The sequence below is a fragment of the Ctenopharyngodon idella genome, chromosome 11, assembly GCF_019924925.1.
Source record: "Ctenopharyngodon idella isolate HZGC_01 chromosome 11, HZGC01, whole genome shotgun sequence".
Taxonomy (NCBI): domain Eukaryota; kingdom Metazoa; phylum Chordata; class Actinopteri; order Cypriniformes; family Xenocyprididae; genus Ctenopharyngodon; species Ctenopharyngodon idella.
In genome coordinates this window covers 22,957,079-22,979,686 of record NC_067230.1, presented here as the reverse complement: position 1 = coordinate 22,979,686, position 22,608 = coordinate 22,957,079, and the positions used below count along the sequence as shown (strand labels likewise).

General features: G+C 36.7%; 1 protein-coding gene across 9 annotated transcripts in view; it reads left to right on the top strand.

Annotated features, from left to right (window-relative positions):
* The window catches only part of arhgef10la (Rho guanine nucleotide exchange factor (GEF) 10-like a), a 136,265-nt gene that overhangs the window by 29,361 nt on the left and 84,296 nt on the right, over positions 1–22,608 (top strand). For 3 of the 9 annotated variants that reach the window (XM_051911700.1, XM_051911696.1, XM_051911704.1), the window contains 9 exons: positions 164–253; positions 2,176–2,372; positions 4,172–4,255; positions 8,537–8,645; positions 9,506–9,609; positions 13,292–13,369; positions 17,361–17,540; positions 19,873–19,989; positions 21,021–21,113. In XM_051911700.1, coding sequence (XP_051767660.1) covers positions 164–253; positions 2,176–2,372; positions 4,172–4,255; positions 8,537–8,645; positions 9,506–9,609; positions 13,292–13,369; positions 17,361–17,540; positions 19,873–19,989; positions 21,021–21,113 — 1,052 coding nt within the window. The remainder of the gene's footprint in view (positions 1–163; positions 254–2,175; positions 2,373–4,171; positions 4,256–8,536; positions 8,646–9,505; positions 9,610–13,291; positions 13,370–17,360; positions 17,541–19,872; positions 19,990–21,020; positions 21,114–22,608) is intronic. The other 6 variants (XM_051911702.1, XM_051911697.1, XM_051911705.1 and 3 more) reach the window with 3 other exon arrangements.

The window sequence follows — 22,608 nt, the reverse complement described above, 5'->3', positions numbered from 1 at the left end:
TCTCTTCTCTCATGACGTGTAATAAACTGTCACTCAAATCAATTCCTGATGGACAAAATGAAGTCCCGCCCTACAATTTTTCTTGTTTGAGAAGCCGTTTCTCTTGGATATACATCACAATAGGGAAGAAAAGACTATTGTTTAATTTTTTTTTTTTTTCCAGGTGGGGCCTCTGCCGAGTCTGAACACCAGACGGCTGATCCGGAGGTGATCTATGATGATGTGCCCTGCGAAGATGTGTCTTCAGGAGAAGGTCAGTGTCTGTTTGTGTCTGTCTTTCAGTGTAAATAGATCTCCCAGTCCCAGATTGTGTTTGAATGTTGCAGGCATCTGGATGTTTCTTCAACTACAAGCACTTTTATGTAACACGTGTTGTTTTTTTATAATAAAATAAATGTTACATAAAACTGTTTTGGAAACTTTTTACTATACTTTTATAATTTATCTCTCTCCTGTTAAAACTTAAGATTTCTATAGTTTTATTCTTCCAGATCCCAGTCTTAAAATATGAAAATTATCCCAGATCCCGGTCTTAAAATACTCTTCCAGATCAGTCTTAAAATATGAAAATTCATCACAAAATATACATACACTATATCGCCAAAAGTTTTGGGACGCCTGCTTTTACGTGCACATGAACTTTATTGACATCCCATTCTTAATCTGTAGGGTTTAATATGGAGTTGGCCCACCCTTTGCAGCTATTACAGCTTCAACTCTTCTGGGAAGGCTTTCCACAAGGTTTAGGAGTGTGTTTATGGGAATTTTTGACCATTCTTTTAGAAGCGCATTTGTGAGATCAGGCACTGATGTTGGACGAGAAGGCCTGGCTCGCAGTCTCCGCTCTAATTCATCCCAAAGGTGTTTTATTGGGTTGAAGTCAGGACTCTGTGCAGGCCAGTCAAGTTCCTCCACACCAAACTCTCTCATCCGTGTCTTTATGGACCTTGCTTTGTGCACTGGTGCGCAGTCATGTTGGAACAGGAAGGGGCCATCCCCAAACTGTTCCTACAAAGTTGGGAGCATGAAATTGTCCAAAATGTCTTGGTATGCTGAAGCATTAAGGGTTCCTGGAACTAAGGAGCCAAGCCCAACCCCTGAAAAACAACCCCACACCATAATCCCCCCTCCACCAAACTTTACACTTGATACAATGCAGTCAGGCAAGTACCGTTCTCCTGGCAATCGCCAAACCCAGACTCGCTCGTTGCATTAGACTTTCGCACTTTTGACGGACAGTAAAAAAAATCCGTCATAATCAATTATTATCCGTCATTTTATATTTTAAAGATAAGACATTTAATAGCCTCTGATTTCGTCCACATTTTCAATTTTATTAACGAATTTACAGGATACGTAAATAGGCCTAGGCCATACATTTATTTATACTATGAAAAGAAAGTTGAACAAAGACTGCGTCACTTTTCAGTTTTCATCTTGAACACTTGTCACGGATCGTGAGTGAACGCGATCATCCTTTCCTCTTTACAGAACGAAATAAACATGAATGAAAATCAGAAAAAATGTTGAAAGACACAGTAGCTTACCGAAATCGTCAGTTCAGTCAGTGTTGCAAACAATGTCACGTATCAATATAGCCTAGACTACCTCAGAAAAGCCATTCGTTGACCATAAACTTGATAGTCAGCAAGAAAAATAACAAAACGAACTGGATTAGAAACTTAATTATGTAAGTATAAGTATTATAACTTTATTATTATAAAATTGACTTAAACTGGGTGCTCGCCTGTGTGTAATCAAATGCATCATTTTATTCTGGAGACTGAACTCAAGCTCTGCAGACACACTGGAGCGCACTCACCACCAACTGGACAGGGGTCGGAATTACATTTATAGCCTCAGTAATCTGTCAAAATGACGGACGGGCTTCAGATTTAAAAAAAAAAAAAAAAAAATTCTTAAGATTGCTAAAAAAAAATCGGTTAACGCGACCTCTGAGATATATATATGTCACACTACCGCCGGTGACACTCCACGACCGCGGTGGCGCGGTTGTCATACCGACCGTCACAGCCCTAGATATGGTGGAAATGAAATTTTTGTCAAATTAAGTCCACATGGGCCAAAAGTGCCTATAGTTGAAGAAACACCCTTCTAGTCTAGTTTGATTTTTTATGTGTTATGTTACAGTAGGTAAATGTTTTTTTGTATCAGCATGTCGTTGTCAGAAGACCTACAGTATTTACAGGACTGTACTGAAACCTGCATTGCTCTGTGTGTCAGCTGACTTGATCTATGAGGACGTTCAGAAAGAGGAGGGCTTGCAGGGGCCCAAAAATGGCTGGAGCTCAAGTGAGTTTGAAAGCTATGATGAGCAGTCCGACTCTGAGAGGGCGCCAACCCGCAGCAAGGTGCGTGTGTGTTAGTAGATTCCCACAACTGCAATAATTACATCCTGCCAAACGTCTGATTTATCTTCAGACACATTTCCACATTCCTCATAATGATAAACCACAAAGGTCCTTAAAAAGATTTAAACCCTCCAAGGTTGCAGGCTGATGGATTGCTATGTGTTTCGATGATTGATTTGAGATGCAGGCTCTTGTGATGCTTCGATTGTCTGTGAAGGTTTGCCTTGCCACCACAAGAGTGCAGTGTTGGCCAGCACTTGCCTGATCGCTACTAACTCCGGGCGTAACTGACACACTTTTCCACTGCTCTATATTGCTGCAAATTTGAATTCAGTGTGCACTGTGTTATCTGCCCTTACACGTTCATGAGGTCACACTGGTATGGAAAACACTTTGCCCAGGCGGCAGTCCCTCAGAAACCAATTTCCCATGGCCAGATTCACCTTTACCTCCACTGAATTAGGCTCTATAAGATTCCTGCTGCCAGACGACTCACGATAAGCAAGAATTAGATTGCTGAGTCTAATACCACAGTGATTTGAGCTCAGTTTAACCAGTTATTCCTCCAGCTTTTTTGCGCTTGTATAATTGGAAAGGAAATGGCTTTCTTTCGAAAGGTGTCAAAAGTTCCTATAGTGGGCTTGTTAAGAATAAAATTAACTCAGAAGAACAAATAAACAACAACTGTCTTCACAACAGCATGGGATAATTGGGATTGAGTATTTGTGATTGTGTCAGAAACCTTTTTAATAAGAAAAAAAATTAACAAACGAAGTGTTTAATGAATGCATTGGCTATTTCTCTGTAGAAGTAGTTATAAAATATTTATGAATATACACTATCCTTCAAAAAGGTCATTTTTATTTAGCAAGGATCTATTTAATTGATCAAAAGTAACAGTAAAGTCTTTTACCTGTTACAAAGGATTTGCATTTCAAACAAATGCTGTTCTTTTGAACTTTCTATTTATCTAAGAAACCGGAAAAATGTTTCAGTCTCCACAAAAATATTAAGCAGCACAACTATGTTCAACATTAATGATAATATATAATTTATTGAGCAGTAAATCAGCATATTAGAATGATTTTTGAAGGATCATGTGACACTGAAGACTAATGTAATGGCTGCTGAAAATTCAGCATTGCCATCACAGGAATAAATTAGGTTTTAAAATATATTAAGAATTAGAAAAATTTCTGTATTTTACTGTTTTCCTGTATTTTTGTTGTGCATAAGAAACAAAACATTTCAAAAACATTATAAAATCTTATCAACCCCAAACTTTTTAACAATATAACTTCTTATTTTTTTTATATTCTAAAATGTTTCGAATGCTCCATCAGATGCAATATTTACTGATTCAGGAATATCAGAGGCAGTGAAGGTAGCAAGATACATTCTTGGAAAAAAGATCAGCATCCTATTTGACAGGATGTTTCACAAACAATGGATTAGCACGAAACGACTTCCTACCTCTGTTTTGGACGCAGCCTGTGGCTTTATTTTAGAAATGAGTAGGTGCTTGTCTGAGATTCGCATTAGCGAGGGTGTGCATGCATGCTGTCATAATTTTACCTTCCTCTGTCTATCCCATGCTGTTTTGACTTAAGAATTAAGTCACGCCCCTGTTTCCAGTCATTTCACTAGCTTTTGCTTTTGTGATTGATCCTGATTTTGCCTTGCCCTCATCCCTTGGTTTTCCTCACTTTTATGCTTACCCTTCCTTCCTTCCTCTCCATGTTACCATATTATTGCGCTGTCACCCATGGCCTGTGTTGTTGCCGTGACGATACCCGTAGCTCTCCCCCGATGTGCGACGACTGAGAGAACGTTACACCAGGACCAAACAGGAGCTAGCCTTGAGACTGGGGGGCAGACATCAGGTACACTCATGCACGTATGGGGAAGAATGGGCTTCGGAGGTGTACTAGCTCAGAACTGTCAATAGGGGCGATTATAGTCACCTCCATTCAAGATTACACTCTTCCTCTTTCTCACTTTTCCCTGCTGAAAGGACTAGTATGAATTTCCATGCTGGTTTATTATTGCTGACCAACATAGCCATACTGTCCACCAGCCAAATGTAGTAAAAAAGCCTGGTGGCATACTGACATCCCAGCCTCCCATGCTTGGGACCTGCATCCAAAGCACAGCAATATGCTAGTCTTTTTCAGCAGGGTAAGTCTTCATTCTTCATTTGAGTTGTCTCTCTCTGTCTTGCTTTTCTCTCTCTCTCTCTTTTTTTTTTATCTGTGTTTTAAAGTGTTGACTCAAAAAATGAAAATTCTGTCATTAATTACTCACCCTCATGGCATTCCACACCCGTATGACGATCTTTTTCATCTTCAGAACACAAATTAAGATATTTATGATAAAATCCGATGGCTCAGTGAGGCCTCCATTGACAGCAAGATAATTAACACTTTCAGATGCCCAGAAAGCTACTAAAGACATATTTAAAATAGTTCATGTGACTACGGTGGTTCAACCTTAATGTTATGAAGCGACGAGAATACTTTTTGTGCACCAAAAAAACAAAATAACGACTTTATTTAACAATATCTAGTGATGGGCGATTTCAAAACACTGCTTCATGAAGCTTCAAAGCTTTACGAATCCTTTGTTTCGAATCAGTGGTTCAGAGCGTGTATCAAACTGCTAAAGTCATGCTAGCCATTGAAATTTTAAAACACTTATGACATAACGAAGCTTTATGAAGCAGTGTTTTGAAATCGCCGGTAGTGTTGAATAAAGTCGTTATTTTGTTTTTTTGGCGCAACTGTAATCGAACAGTTGATGGGCCCTCTTGACTTCCATAGTATGAAAAAAAAAAAAAAAAAAATACTATGGAAGTCAATGAAGCCCATCAACTGTTTGGTTTCTGACATTCTTCAAAATACCTTCTTTTGTGTTCAGCAGAAAAAAGAAATTCATACAGGTTTGGAACAACTTAAGGGTGAGTAAATAACATAATTTTCAATTTTGGGTAAACTATCCCTTTAAAGCCCCGATGTACTTCAATGTACTTAAAGGGGAATCGAAGACTGAACCACTGTGACGTCATTCGAGCAAAATCAGGCCAAAAAGTTTGTTTTGTGTTCATATCGGGGGTTCGAAACAGCTTGCCAAAGCAAACTTTCTAGAAAAGCGGAAAGTAGAAAATATTGATGTAATTCTAATTGAAAGAGACACTAATACTGTTTTTTTTTCATGTTTAATACTGTAGAGCAGCTTTTTAACAATCTATTGTATAAAGTGGTATATAAACAAATGTGACATGACTTTACGGGAGTGTCGAATTGCAGATCTTGTGCAAACATCCATATCGCTATGATCAGATGCTTTCTTAACTACCGTTTTCTCATCGCTGATTTGTTTATTTTGTTATTAAGAGGAAAGTGCACAGCACATATTAACATATTAATTTAAACCCTGCTCTCAGCAGCTAACAGTATACCACTGCTCACGTATTTCAAACTTCTTTTTACCGCAAAGTGAAGAACGAAAAAGAACTGGGCCTTTAAACTGATCAAATGTGGCAGTAAAGACACAAAAGTTACCAAAGATTTCTATTTAAATAGTGCTGTTTTTTTTCAAGTTTCTGTTCATCAAAGAATCAAAAAAAAAAAAAAGTAGAGCAGTTTCCACTAAAATGTTTTTTCTTTGTGAATCTTTGTGAATTTGTTTGTTCACGTGACAATTCGTGGGGCTCGAGGCATTTGCAACAGCATATAACGTAGGCTACTGTCTCCTGCACACGAAAGGAAGAGAGTAGAAGAAAATGGGTTTTTTATATATATATATATATATATATATATATATATATATATATATATATATATATATACATTTTTTTTTTTATTTTTTTTTAATTCAAGAAAATGGGTAAATGTTAGTTCAGTAACCATAGTAAGTTCATTCTTTATTTGCGTGGGGGGGGTGTGTGATAAGTAGCCTATCGTCTATGATGATATCGTAGTTATTGTTTTAACAATGTGCGAGCTGACATTGAGTTTGTCACTCACGCTTATGTATGCAGTTAGGCTATATGCCCTCAAAATTCAAGATACATGGGCATTTTTGCCCCAATGAGTTTTTATCTTATAATTACGTATATCATATGATATGATGTAGTTATACAATATCACACGAGTAAGAGTGCCGTTTTCCCCAAATCAGAACGATTGCAAATGTAATATTTATTGTATACAGAAGTTAAATGAACAGTAAGTTAACATTGTGTTACATTTTGGACACAATATTTTCAGTATTTTGTTTTTTCTTCATTCCACCAACGAAAATTTCAAAATGAAGAACAGCGGAACAGTCTCCATGCAACAAACAAAAATGTTTTTTTTTTTTTTATGTATATATACACTGACTGAATCCGCGTTTTGAACGAATCAGTTTTATTAATGATTCAATGACCCATTCAATAAAGACGGTCACTTGCTTCATTTCTGAATGAATCAGTCGTTTGAACAAACCGTTTGAATGAATGACTCACTCATTAAGACAGTGACTTGCTGCCCCCTACTGGCAGTTTAGTTTCATATATAAAGTACATTTTAATTTAAAAGTTAATTATTTAGACAAATTGTAAATGCTGTGTAAATATATTAATGCCACTTCTCATGCCGCTTCTGTGTCACCTGCATTGCAAAGATGGATTTTGTTGATAATGATTTCATTTGATTGGTAATAACAGCACTATACTGTGCTATTATTCTAATAAAATTTAATTTGAATGTTAGAATTCGACATAAAAGGTGATGCATACGTCTAATAAGTTTAGAAAAATTTGTAGGTAAAAATGCCGCTGGAAATTAATTTAAGGTGCGAATATTGCTTTTGAAACGACTTTAAAAATATTGAGATAACATTTTTTGGCAATATTGCACACCCCTAATGTATAGTATTAATTTTTATTTCTTCAGGTCTTAAAAAGCCTTAAATTTGACTTTAAAAAATGTGCAGCAACCCTGGTAATGTTGCTGGAAATTCAGCTTTGAATTCACAGGAATAAATTATATTTTTTAATAAATATTTTAAGGGTTAGTGCACCCAAAAATTAAAATTCTGTCATTAATTACCCTCATGTCATTCCACACCTCTAAGACCTTCATTCATCTTCGGAACACAAATTAAGATATTTTTGATGAAATCCGAGAGGTATCGGACTCCTCCATTGACTATTTTAACGATGTCTTTAGTACCTTTCTGTACCTTGAAAGTGGTGGTTAAACTGCTGTCTATGGATGAGTCATATACCTCTCAGATTTCATCAAAATATCTTAATGTGTTCCAAAGATGAACGAAGGTCTTATGGTAATTAATGACAGAATTTTCATTTTGTGTGAACTAACACTGTAAATTGAAAAGTTATTTTAAATTGTTATAATATTTCACAATTGTGCTGCTTTTACTGTATTTTTGACCAAAGAAATGCAGCCTTGGTGTGCATAATTTACTTAAAACATTAAAAAAAATCTTACTGACCCCAAACTCTGGAACAGTAGTGAACTTTTGAACTTCTTACCATTTTAGCAATCACATATCCACTTTCCAAGGCACTCATCATTGATTGGAACATACCGTCTATCTCTCCTTTTGCTCTTTGTTGAAAGTCACTCTCTGTATCTTTCTCACTTTCTTTTATTCTGTTGTAAGTAAACCGTTCAGATTGCTTCCACTATAAAACATTCCACTTTGCTTCAGCTTCCTTAATCTCTAATTTGATTTGTATGAGAGTGGGATATGGGCACACTCGTGTATACTGTATATATAGAGTAAACAGCTCTCATGTGGTTCAAGCAAGACATTTCCACATGCTCTCTATTAATGACCTGGTTTCGCAGAGATGGGCCGCCCGCCGCCTTTTTTAAAATATAAAAATATCTCTGGAGCTTGATTTTCTCTCACACGCTTAGGATCTTGTGGCTTGTGACCATTGAAACAGACCCCTTTTGAGCACACACCCAACTGCCACCATGCTGCACTGAACTGGTGTCTCACAAATGGCAGGCAAATCCGAGCATGGCTGTTTACGCTCGAGGGCTTGAGATGGTCGACCTTTTTCAATAAGGGTGTACCACGTCACTGCTTATAGAGAAACGCCAGCTGGGCTGCCCATGATTTTCTGTTCCCCTCTGGTCCCTTTGCAGGTCCATCAGCTGATGCGGGCGGCACGTAGTGGAACGAAAGATGGCCTGGAGAAGACCAAAATCGCTGTGATGAGGAGAGTTTCATTCCTACATAAAAAGGACCACTCAGGTAATCTAAGAATGATTTCATTTGAGAATTTATCTTCTTTCAAGCACTCATCCTGACCCCTTTCCCTTTGATAGAAAAAAATTCTATTCAGGAAAGAAGCAATTATACATTTCTAATGTTTTTTTTTTCCCCTCAAAGGAACAGCGCTGTTCATTAAATTAAGCTAGACCTCTTTAGAGATGGTAGATGATCTGACTGCCACGGAGTCAGACATGATAAAAAGGTTGATGGAGTCCAGTACCTCTCAGTGCTTTCTTATATTCTGCTTTTAAGTAGAGAATTGACTCCTGGAGGTTGAGGCTGAAAAACATGATGATGTGACATATTTGGGAAGCAAGAAAGCATTATAAATCAGACTGGGTCTTTAATATAAAATGGTAGCGAGAAGAGCCGATAAGGGCATTTGGTGCACAGGAAAATTGGCTCGGATTGGTCCCCGTAATGCACTTCTGCACAATGGGAGAATTACCATTTTGAAGTAGGGACTGGTGCGATGCCTATTGAAACGGCACTCTAAACGATATACCACACTGCGTATAGTGCTAAACATTTGATTTGGAGGTTCGGTTATAATTTCTTTTATTATTTTGAGAGCCTGCAAAAACTTGTGTGAAGATTTTATGCCTTTGGGAAAAGGTGCAAAATTGTATGTCAGATGATTTTCTTTTGTATCCATGTGGAGTGAAAGAATGCTTGGATGTGGCTCAGAACAGCCTGTTCCATACTAAGTTTGAATGTTCTTTTTTTTTTTTTTTTCTGTTTGAGCATCTCTTCTGAGTTGTAATAAGATAATAGGTGAATATGTATTCTTAGCTTTGCAGGCATATATAATATGAACATGCTTTTGTGAATGGTGACAGATGACACTGAGGATGATACAGGATATCTGGATGTGATGGTATCAGAGGCAAAACACCCACCTGCACAACTGGGACCAATGCCAGATGGGCTTAGCAGCCAACAGGTGTGTGTTTATGTATTTATTTGTATAAAAATATTTTAAATTGAGTATTTACATAGTCCATGCCAAAATATACACATTTGAGGGAACCAATCATTTTGGTAGTAAAATGTGCTTGAATATTTTCAACACAAATGAAGTTTTCTTTTTCAGATTCACACAGCTATGCCATTGTGACCATAATGTCTTGAACTTTAATTTATCTGTTGTCCTACTTACTTTGGATGTTCTCCAAATTTAAATCAACATTGTAGACTTACTGTAGTGAAGGCAAGAACACGGATTTGAAAATAATTTTTTTATGTACTCACTCAAAAATAGAATTCCTTTAATTTTTTAACCAAGAAATCTTCTGCAATATGGCTTTAAGTTATATACAGGGTTCCCACGGGTCATGGAATTTCTGAAATATCATGGAATTTTAAAAGGTCTATTCCAGACATTGAAAGGGAATTCTATGCTTTTTTTTGTCCAAGTCATGGAATATCAGGGATTTTTGTTTGTTTCTTTAAATTTTAGTTTCCATTTATCAAAATGTATTTTTTCTATACCGCATTTTTTTTTATTGCGTTGTTTCATGCGTTTTGTGTATTGTTATGGTTAGGCTATTTTTCAGCGGCATTTATTCCCTTCCCGCTCGTCAATTTAAGTCAAATGCAGTCACCTGTACCTGTTAACTAAGGCGAACATGCCAGGAAAATGTAAATTTCAAGAGCTTTGGCTACAAAATGACCACTTCAAAGACTGTCCTAACCAGCCACGACACGACAAAGGATTCTATTTTTGAAATGGTTTCTATATTTCTGGGATTTGCAGCTAATAGTTCAGGTCATAGAGAGGGAACAAGGACATAAATGCACAAAGAAAAGTATTTATTACTTAGAGTTTGAACGTTCTTGTTTCCTTTTATTTCTTTTCAAATTCTGAGGTAAATTATCCATTGTTGCTCTCATAGTGGCTGTTAAAGTCATGCAAAATGATATTCAAGCTCAAACCAATTTAATATTAAGCAAAGCTCAAACAAGTGTATTTCATGACAAAGATTGTATCAGTCACTGAATATGTATTTTGAATAATGCTTTATTGTTTAATTTTTAGTTTAATTTTGTTTGGTTTTTGTGTTTAGCTGCGAACAGAGCCCGCCCACACGCTGTTATGATTGGCTGTGATTTATGATTGATTTTGTCATCTAGTATCTTTGTCAAGTCTGGTTAGGACATGGTAACAGAGATTGTATATTATAGGTAGATGAGAGGGTCTGTATTTCTTACCATTGGAGAAAGCATAACGGCTAACTTAATCACGTGCGGCACCTCTCAGCCTATCGTGTAATGGCAATGACATCAGTCGCAACATTCACTAGTCTGCCTTCTCTTAAAAAAATACATTTTTATCAAGCTAAAATCTACATATAGTTCCTAATGAAAATATTGTTTAGTGTAAAACATGCTGAAGATTAGCAAACAGGCTGTCGATTAATTAAATGATTAGTTATTTCCCCACAAAAACTGTTTAATCAGCATAGTGAAGCCTCTAATCCATTGAAATCCATTCAAAAAACGGCCTCTGGTCTCCAGAGGTGGAGTGTTAGCATTAGCCGTTACGCTTTTTTGGCTAAAGGTTGCAGGCTTGCCTTCCAGTGGCTTTGATGGTAAGCTAAAAAAAAAAAAAAAAGACACGGTAAGTTGCCTTTTCACTGCACACAACATTAGGATACAATTGTCGTATTTCACCCCCTAGTGGCAGTCGCATAGCATTTTCAAATTGGTCGTGCGTAGCCGTTATCTTCGTTTATTCACCATGGTAGAATGAATAAATTAATATATGCACATTGGATAAACTATCAACATTACTTCTGAAGGAAAAATATTATGGGTTTTCCAGGACTTAATTATTTAATAATTATTAATTATTTATTTCAGACTTAAATAATCATAACCATTTTACAGAAATAGCCTAGTGTCAAACAGTCTAAGACGGTCTGCAAAATCTAAATGTGAAGAAATCAAAAGACTGAATGATGAACTTGATGAGAAACAGAAAATCATCTAGAGCGTTTAACCCCTGAAAGCATAAAAACTATAAATTTATTTCTGTAGAAATAGGCTACCCCCAGTTTCACAGACAAGGCTTAAGCTAGTCCTAGACTAAAATGCATGTTTCAGCTGTTTTAACTGAAAGCAACTTATACTGACATATATTAAAATATGTCAGTGCCATTGTTTTCTCAAGATGTACACAAGTCATGTTTTTTTTTCTAGTGTACATTTAAAAAAAGATACTTAAATATCCTAATTGAACTAAGGCCTAATCCTGGCTTTGGCTAAGCCCTGTCTGTGAAACCAGGCCTTAGTACAGAAAAATTTCAAAGTGCATTTAAAAGCGCAAAAAAAGTAGTGTGTATGAGTTTTTAACTAAGTTTTGTACTAAAAAACTTCTGTGAACAAGTAAATAAAGCTTGCAAATGGATGGATTTAAAATGCTCTCTGTGGCCGATTTTTGTCTGCTCACTGCTCAGCACAACAGCAGCCTGTTTTCCTTTCATTATAGGTCATGGAAATTCAGCTTTTTAGTCAGTGAAAGTCAGGGAAAAGTCAGGGAATTTGACATTTGGCTTAGAGTGGGAACCCTGTATATAGGCCACGTATGCAATATTTTGGTCTTATGTTCAGCATAAACATTTGGATTGTTTTTTTTTTTTTTTCATTTATTGTAGGCTTGTTCACTGTTTTTCTAGCAAGACCGTGCCACTTTCCCTGTGATTTCACCGCCTATAAAGAAAGAGAGAATCATTTCTGATGCACGTTAAAAATACGTCATTAACAACTAGTTGTTCAGTTCAGTTCTGTGCACACTGCATAGAATTTTTGTAAATGCGGTTGTCACCAGCTGCATTTTTCTGTAGTAAATTCGGTTGTAGAATGCGGTTGTCACGTCTGTAAATTACTGAACTCTCTGTGTAGTTATACACCAGTGTGTTTCTTGAAACTGCACATATGACAGTAATTTGTACCGTGGCCGAGAGAGCTCAACGCCCTGCAACTGAAGAAAACATGCAAATAGAAAAAACACCAGCAATTCAAGAAAACATCTTCAGCAATTGGACAACACGTGCTGCAAATACTCACAACGCAACCAAATACAAAAATGTTTTCTGAACTCTCTCGGCCACAGTAAATTTGAGTTGACAGTAGCTGTAGTTTAGATTGTAAATTTATTTTAACAAAAAACATTAACATCTATAAAAATTGTAAAACCTCATTTGGGCAAAATTTAAATATTCTGGTTCAAATGGGTAGCGCTGTTTCGATCCGCTTTTGCCGCATTTTCTGATTAATGTTTTTTCATAAGAAATGGCAGCGCTTATCATTTTAACAAATAGAGCGACCTCTAACAAAATGTAGTCACACCGGCAGGTAAAAAGTTGGCAAAAAGCTACTATTTAGTCACAGTCTACAGCCCTGGTATATTTAATATTAACAAATATAATTGTTGTGTTAAAATACATTAATGTGTAATTATATAAATATACATTACCGTTTAAAGAAATGAATCATTTAATTCAGGCAAGGGCTATAAAGTGATTCATTCAAACACATCTATAATGTTACAAAATATTACTATTTCAAATAGAAATAATATTTGATTTCTTTGGTGTCCTACTTGTTTTTCATCTCTTCCACAGATTGTCCGACGCCATATTTTGGGCTCCATTGTGCAGAGTGAGAGGAGTTACCTGGACTCTCTTAAACGGATACTACAAGTAAAATGGATGATTTCCCATGCCATTGCGTCTGTCCCAAGAACAGCTGTGTTGTTCTTGGGACAGAACAAGACAGCTGTTGTTCCCCCCCACAGCTTTTAATAGATTCAGAGTGAATTTGCAATGACAAAATGTTTTCACATTACAGAACATTTTGAAGCCTTTGAGTTTCTTTTTTTTCTTCAGGGTACTAAGATCAAACTGGAACTCAGTGCTTTGATACTTCAAGTAAATTCATAGTCAAATAAATTCAGAAGTGTAGTTAAAATCTTAGTCAAATATTATTGCCACTTTTACTTAAAATGCTTGTTCTGTATACATTTAAACGTTTGCCAAAATGTCACTACTTTTATCGTGAAATGATTTAATACCTCTCTTGATTACACAACAATGGTCCTGTTTCAATGATCTAAGCGCATGGTCTGAAGCGCATGGCGCAGATGCACTTAAGTCGTGTCCGAATTCACTTTTGCTAGTTTAATGGTCCAAAAGGGTTGTACCTAGTCTCTTAATGAGTCATGGGCGAAACGTGCAATAAACCAATCAGAGTATCATCTCCCATTCCCTTTAAATGCCAGGTGCGCTTGCACCATGGTGGATTACTATTTACGTGCCGGAATATAGACACGCTAAACCTGACAAGTCAGTTTAAATAAATGTGTGTATTGCCACGATTGGTCAAATATACCAACACATCAATGATGCACCTGAACACACCTTACCTTATTTTCAGACCAGCATGCCCATGGGCAAACAGATGGGCGAGTGCATTTTGCTATTTAAACAACGTGGGCACTAGACGTGAAAATGATAACTGCGTCGGGCTGAAACTAGCAAAACACACATGCGTCGTGCCTGGCGTCGGGTGTATGATAAGGCCCTAAAAATCTTTGGAAGGGTTACAAATAATGTCAAGGCTCCTTCTTAATGTGAAAGTCCATCTGTTTAAAGGCTCAAAAGATAATGCTATAAATTGTCTTTAATACTGAATTTGGGTTCACATTCACATTCCTTTAAATGGAAGCATGCAGGTTTGGTAGGTTTCGTAGTGTGTAGTTTCATTACACATAATTCTGATCTCAGCCAGTGGTGGAGAGAAAAGCATTTGTTATCACACTCCTTTGAAGGCACAGGCAGAGTATAAAATTGAATCACAGATCAATGACAGCTTTACGCTCTATGAAATCTAGTCATTCAGGATCTATCTCCAAGCTTTGTTGTCAAATCAAAGCTCTGTCGGGTGTACTTTACAATTCCTGCTCTCTTTATAGCATGCTAGACATGGTCTAGGGTGGTTAGATGAGGTAAAGTGGCCCCAAAGCATGGGGATGTGGGTCTGCATAATTAAGTTTAGTAGGGCTGTTATGGGCAGAGTCAGACAAATCTTTAGAAAAAGAAATAGTCCCATTGCCTCATCCTTTGTCTTATTTTCTCTTTGTCGATAATTCATTAGCATTGGAGACTACAGGGTAGGAAAGAAAGCAGCCATGAAAAATCTATTGTGTCCACAGTCTAACTAGCAAAGTTTGCATTTAAAGATTATCTCTTGTAGTTTATCTATGGACATCACTAGCTTGTTTTGCAATTTAAGGAAATCAAGCATATCAAACATTTAGCTTAATTTAAATTTGAGAATGTTGCAAGACAGTCAAAGCTAATATCAGTGGGAGAATTAATAGTTAGTTCATCCCAAAATTAACATTTTGTTAACTTTTATTCACCTATGTAATGCTTAATAACCTTTTTCACTTTTTTGTTTAGTATTATTATTATTATTATTATTATTATTATTTTAAATCATTGCAACATCAGTTGATAAATAAAATGCAAGCCTCTGAACCACCGGCACCAATAATCAGAGTCTGCACAATCGCTTGACACTGCTCAAGTGCATCAAATACAGAAGGTAGGGGGACTTCCGGTTTCAACATGAGCGGGTAGCACACGTTCTACGACAGTTCCGCACTGAATCCAGTAGAATTCGGTCAGAACATCTTTTAACAACCATTTATTGTTAGGAAATGAACAAAGTTTTGATTTATAATTGATTTATCCGTGTTGACAATTTAGTATATTCGTAGTTAAACATGCCAGCCAAGCCTCGTAAACCAGGGGATCAGGTCACGCCCGCGTCTGCCTCCGCCTTGTACTCTGCTACATAAGACGCACCTGCTGAAAATACTCAGGACACGGGCAACATAGCGATTCTTAGCGTAATCTCCTCTCTGCACACTGATATCGGGGATGTAATAGACTCCAAGATTGAACAACTTGCTGTCTCTATACGAGGAGAGCTCACTACGTTCCAACAGGAGGCCAGCTCTGCAATTTCAGCTGAAATATAAGCAAAGTTAAAAAATAAGACATTTAAAATAAATATAATTTATGTTGATGCATTCACCTTCAACTGATTTTACCTTAAAAATGATTCTTATTATAATTGTTATTATAATAATTCATAATAAAAATAATTATGGCCCGGTTTCACAGACGGGGCTTAGCCTAAGCCAGGATTAAGCCTTAGTTCAATTAGGGCATTTGAGTAGCTTTTATAAACGTTCACTAGAAAAAAGCATTACTGATGTGCATCTTGAGACAAAACAATGACACTGACATATTTTAAGATCTGTCAGTACAAGTTACTTTCAGTTACAACAGCTCAAACATGCATTTTAATCTAGGACTAGCTTAAGCCTTGTCTGTGAAACCGGGGGGTATAAGTATTATAATAAATTATTAGTTATTATTATTATTATTGTAAATGTATAATTAAAGCTGCTGTCTGTAACTTTTTTTTGGTTAAAAATGATCCAAAATTAATTTGAGCGTGTACATAACCAGCCAGTGTTCAAAACTATCTCCTTACCTTAGCTCGATTCACAACGTTAAGCTTGTAATAATGTTTTATAATTCAGGTGGTACTGGTGGGTTTTCGTGGAAAATTCGAGCATGTTGCTGTTTGTCTTTGCGTCATTGCTTCACATTTGTATACATAAAGAACGAGTCCCAGCTAGTAGGCTATATCGCATGTGAGGCGGATCATTTATAGGCTTTTTTTTTCACAGCAGCTGCAATAATTTATTAAACTTATCATTTTGATGGCGGATTGTATGGTATGACAAATTAACGTTAGTGATTAGACTGTACAGAAATTGAAATCTACAGGTAACGCTAACGCACTTAAATAAACATAGTCACGCAATGCTGATGTTGTTAACATTCACAATTTGAGAAGAAAATATAACAATAATAATAATTTGCACGGTTTGATGTGACATGAGCTAAGCGATCGTTAGATTTAATCGCCATTGGCAGCGCAATTTACTGTAATGCTTTTTTCCCTCAGAACAAAAGTGGCAGACATGTTACTTACTTGTTCAGAGGACATTCTCCGGTGAAAACTCTTATTTTGGTCATACTTCCAAGACTACAATCTGTGATTCCGAAGTATAGTATCCACACCGATGTGGTGATTGACAGCAAACATTAGATTCATCCACGCTGAGGAGCCGCACTTAGGCACAACGCACATAAAGATAATAATTCCGCGAACAGCTGCAGCTGCAGGTTTCAAACAGAAATGGCGACAAAGAGGCAAAATTACGGACTGCAGCTTTAAATAAGAAAATAAATAGGGCTTGACTTGCATGATGTGAGCCACTGACTTGACTTACTTGGGTTGCTCCCATCTCTGTCAAATACATGCATTATTTCAAATATGTATTCATATATGCAAATTGGACATTTTGAATCTTGTATTCAAATAAATGAAATGGGCAATGCATAGTGAGACTTTTAGTGATTTTTTTTTTTTTTTTTTTTTTTTTTTTTTCACCTCACTGTTAAGATTAATTCAGCACATTTTAATCTCCCTCCCTTGTCAAGGTGAAGCAAGTCAGAGTTGTGAATGAATTATTCCTCCTGTATAAATATAAAAATATTTCAGTAATAACATACATAAGAAATGTCTCCATTTCCCATGATCCTTTAGGAATACCAGCGACCTCTGATGGAGGCAGAGCCTCGGATCCTCAGTGTCAGGAAAATCCGTCCCATTTTTTTCCGTCTGTGGGAGATCATGCAGTGCCACTCCATGTTCCAGATTGCCCTGGCATCTCGGGTGGCTGAATGGGACTCTTGTGAAAAGATTGGTGACCTGTTTGTAGCTTCAGTGAGTACGAAAATGCTTGAAAATGACTGACTTCAAAACTAAACTTTTGAACATTATGTCACGATTTGTCTGTGGTCTTCGAGTTTAGTTCATTTCCTGAGTCAGTCCCCATGTCTTTTGTCTCCATAGTTATTGATTTGGTTTCTGTAGTTACTAATTACATTCACCTCGTTTTTGTACTGTGCATATATGGTCCGTTTTTGTTAATGTTATGGTTGGCGGGGCTCAACGCTAAGGATTTTTTCCTTAGCGTTGAGCTAAAGTGGTTTAAATTTTTACTTGCCCGGCCAAAATTTTCACTGGCCCCATAACAAAAAAATAATAAAGTAAAAGAAAAGAAAATGGGCCACAAAAATAAGCCTAGTTATTGTTTTCGTTGTTTTTATACATGTATCCTTAAATACGGTTATGACACCAAAAGCTACTAGATTAACTCATTTAAATTTGATATATTGTTAGACAAATAAACAGTAAGTAATAAAATATGAACAAATAATCAAATTAAGAGTAATAGCACAGATAAATACAACAGACCAAACATATAAATGAAATAAACGGTGCTTTTCAGGTTTTTCATGTAGGTTTAAACAGGAGATTTTCAGGTACAGAAATTGTAATCTAATGTATAACTATACAACTATAGATTAAATTTTATTAAAGTTAATCAGTCAAGATGCATCAGTTACAGATGCATAAATACTGTTATTTGAAATTATTTTAAAAAATGGAAAGATATTTTAAATGTGAAATTAAACCCGCCAGGAGGTGGCAGCAAGTCACTGTTAATGAGTGAGTCATTGAATGAATCGGTTGAATCTCAAACGGCTGATTAATTCGGGAAGTGTGGCTCAGAGACGCAGAACAATGCTGTGGATTTACTTGGAACTGTTTTTGCTGGCGAAAACGAGCCTCCGCCCATCAGCTCTGCTGTGGCTCCTTGTTCCGTCTGCTCCTGTGCGTTATCTGTTCTCCTGTGTTTCAGAGTTTTTTGTTTTGTTTAATAAAGACTGCTACATCCTTGCCTCAAATCTCTTTTCCTGCAACAATCCGTGAAAAACCGAGCATTGTGTGTTGTTATGCTTCTCTGCTGGCAAGCTGTTTCAGGTACTAACAGTGCTCAGTTTATTTCAAAAGCATAGCCAATTACTATGAGTGAGGATGGCTGTCTCTTACCAAAGTAAGCATGTTGGCACCATTGGGCTGCAGGCCGTCTAATAGACTAATGAATGAGGTTTCTGTAGTGACCCTCCTCACAGGCAGCAACCATAAGCTGCTCTCATTATTCTTCCGTTAAAAGAGTGCGTTTGGCCCCTCTGACCTGCTTTTATTGCATAGCACTATTGGTCTTTAGTCCCTGGAGCACAAAGTAGTACCATAGAGAGAACACTTACAGCTGAAGTTGCACTGCTGTGAATTGAAAAGCATGACACACATCATATTGCGTCCGTTTGCACAATTTTTCTGTTATTGAGTGCATATGTACACACTGTGGGGTGAACTTGCTAAGGTTTAACTGCAGACACAGAAAGCTAATTTATTTGCATGCGTTGTCTTTGTTGTTTTAGCGCCAAATTTATAAGGCAAATCAGGTAATGGCACAAAAACACCCAAATCGGCTCTTTAAAATGCAGAAATTGTACTAATCTGCTCTGTGCATCTGGATGTATGCTTGGTTATGACGTTCTTATTCACAATTGGATCATAATTTGATTAATTATTTTGCTATGATCAATAGATAATCTCTTATTAATAAAATTTAGTTTAATAGCTATTCGTAGCACATTGCTAATAGTTTTTGCACTGAAATACTTCACACTGCAAGGTGCTTCGACTGTTTCGTGAATTTGCCCTGTATGTGTGTTTGTTGATAATAACATCTTTACCCATGTGTATCATTTCCTGCCATACTTGGCGGCCCCAGAGGGAAGGTACAGTTTGACAGGGGTTAACATCTATTTGTGGCTCGTTAATGTCCTCTCCAAGTCCTGCGAGCACTGCTGCTGTCAGCAGGTCTGTTCAGCTTCAATCAAAGCAGAGCGAATGGATGGCTGCCATTTTGCCTGCTCTAAAACACCCAGCAGTAATGGACTGTCAAAGATGTTTAGGTCTCTGAGATGGCAAACAGTGCTGCTGCACTGCATAAATACCACACTAAAATTACTGTTTACTTCCATCCCTTTGCCCTTTAATCACCTTTAGAGTGGCCTGCCCACCACAACAGCAAAATTCAAGAGCAGTCTCAGCTCAGAAGAGATGCCTAAAGCAGAAAATGAACTTAAAACTAAGTGAAATATGATTTATCTAAACAATCTTCTCTCTGCATTCCCCATAGTTCTCGAAGTCAATGGTGTTGGACGTATATAGTGATTATGTCAATAACTTCACCAATGCCATGGCCCTCATTAAGAAAGCCTGCATGTCTAAACCAGCATTTCTGGAGTTCCTCAAGGTAAGAGCTGATATTTGCTGCCAATAGCCCTAAATCACCTTTGTCTTTTGCTGAGCTGTGCTGCTATATGGATTATTGAATTCTTTCCTGTCATTTTTTTTTTTTTTTTTTTTTTTTTTTTTTCAATTGCACTGCAAAAAATTCTATTTAGAAGTATGTTTTCTTATGTTGTTACAAATGTGTTTTTTTTTTTTTTTTTTTTCCCCTCCTGTGGCACATAAAAGTTTTTTTTTTTTTTTCAAATAGTTGTACATACAGTGAAAGTCAATGGAGTCAATGATGTTTGGATCACACTTACTTTATTTTGTCTTTCTGCAATGGCATTTTTTTTTTTTTTTTCACTTTTTCCAAGTATAAACAAGTTAAAAAACAGTACAGAAATTTCTTGATTTTCCTATTAAAGATTCATTCTCCAAAAAGTCTTAATATCTAATGCAATGCTGCTTCTCAAGTAATTTTCCTTTTTTTTTTTTTCATTTTTTTTTTTCAAGGAATTTTCAATATTTTAATTGAAAAATGAGTCATTGAACATTAATTTTAATAGCTTCGAGGTTAGTCTGAGAGTGAGAACATCTTTTGCTCGGATCATTCCGCCTTTATTTTTTATTCAAAATATTTTGCCTTGTAAATGTGAGACTGAGGTTATCTGTTCTTTAAAGTTACATAAAGCACAAAATATGCATGTGGTGTTATCATGGCAACACATTTTCACAGTAACTATAATCTTTAACATCTGTAAAAGCAGCTGAACTCCACAAATACTTACTTAACTGTGGTCTAATATCCCTGCTTTGAAACCTGCTAGAGGGTTCTCAAGTACACCTACGTACTCTCTGACAGTGTGCAGCCTAATGACTGCCATAGTCTGCTAGCAGGCACAAAAGAATCAATAGCATAATGCTAACCTCCACCCACCTTTCTGACTCCCTTGAGTGTCAAGATTCTTCCACTGTGTATGTGGAAATGACTCTGTCTAACCTTTTCTTTTTATTTGCTTCTCTCTCAATTGGCTCTTGTCCTTACTTTTTCAGAAGAAGCAGGCATCCAGCATTGACCGCATAACCCTCTACGGTCTGATGGTGAAGCCTATTCAGCGTTTTCCTCAATTCATACTCCTCCTGCAGGTCAGTATTTACCCATAAACTATTCACACAGTGCCGTCGTTCAGAGTGCTGGAGGGGGCGCACTCCTTCAAGTAACTGGAAATTAGTTGCCAAATAAGTCTATTAGAAACTGAATGACTGGCAAAGACCATGCCGGGTCTTCTGGCAGCCTATTGTCTCACAAGTTTATTCTCCCCTTGGCTCTCGCCCATGACTCGGCATTGGGTGTGTATCATGGACTCAAAGGTCTGATTTTTATACAGAGAACTTGCATAAACCAAAAACAAGCATGCACTTTGCTTGAATAAAAGAGTTAATTCACTCAAAACTTTCTGTGAAACCCAAATAATATAGGATAATATATACTTTTCAAATATTCTGATTCCATCCCTTTTGTGCCCTGTAGTCAAATGGATTTGGAAAGACATGAGGCTGAGCATGAGGGTGAACTAATTTTTTATTTTTTTTGGTTGAAAAACAAACAAAAACATTTCAAATATCCAGTCGGTCACACACACAACTTACATGTTGAAATGTCAGAGAATTATCAAGATCTACTTCAGAAATATCACATTGACCTCTTCAGCCAGCGGATCTCAGATGGCAGTGAAATGTCATGAATTTGCCAAATTTCCATTGCCAAACTGTTAGCACCACCATTTTGCTTCCTCTCATGTCCTTCCTTCACTTTTGTTCATTTCTATGGACAAGGAGCAAGTGAGGAATACAGTGCTGAAGTTTCTCATGCGGGAGGAGCTGTGGCACTTCATTTCATACCCCAGTAGGCATCGATTACCTGTGAATTTTGATAGATAAGTTATGAATGTGAATAAGGATTTTTTTTTTCTTCAATGCTCTGACTTTAGAGTAGTGTTTAATCACATATTAAACAGAACAAGATCTGACGACAGGCTGAGACCTTTCTTTTATCTGCTTTCTCTCTTTTTTTCTTTTTTTTTATTATTATTATTTTTTTTTTTTAGTGGCTTAAATCAACCACAAACAGACATATTTTATTTGAAACATGAAAAAGAGATGTTAGGCAAAATGTCTAAGCTGCCCTTTCCCATTCAGCATGGCTGGTAATTTCAATTTATTTTAAAAGGGCCAAAATATGCACCATAAAAGTGTCATAAAATAGCGACTTTTTAAAGGGAACCCCTGGTGTATGGTTTAATATAACGTAAATTATGTCGCTTACTGAAATATGTAGTAGAAAACCCATGAAAGATTTACGTTATTTAAGAAAATCCATGACATATTTGGACAATGGGGGCCGCCATTTTGTTTGCGTTCTATGTTGGTGACGTCAAATGGTTGCACTCACTGCTTTACTGACACTGTCATATTGCTATTTTTAACGCAACACAACTCGGAATATAATATACGATGCCACACTGTGCAGCTTTTGGTTGTAATTTTCAGTCGATGAGCTACAAGAAAAGCGATGTAAGCCTTTGCTAGCTATAAGAGGAGAAAAGAATGGGAAGTTGTGAAGAATGTGGACAAATAAAAC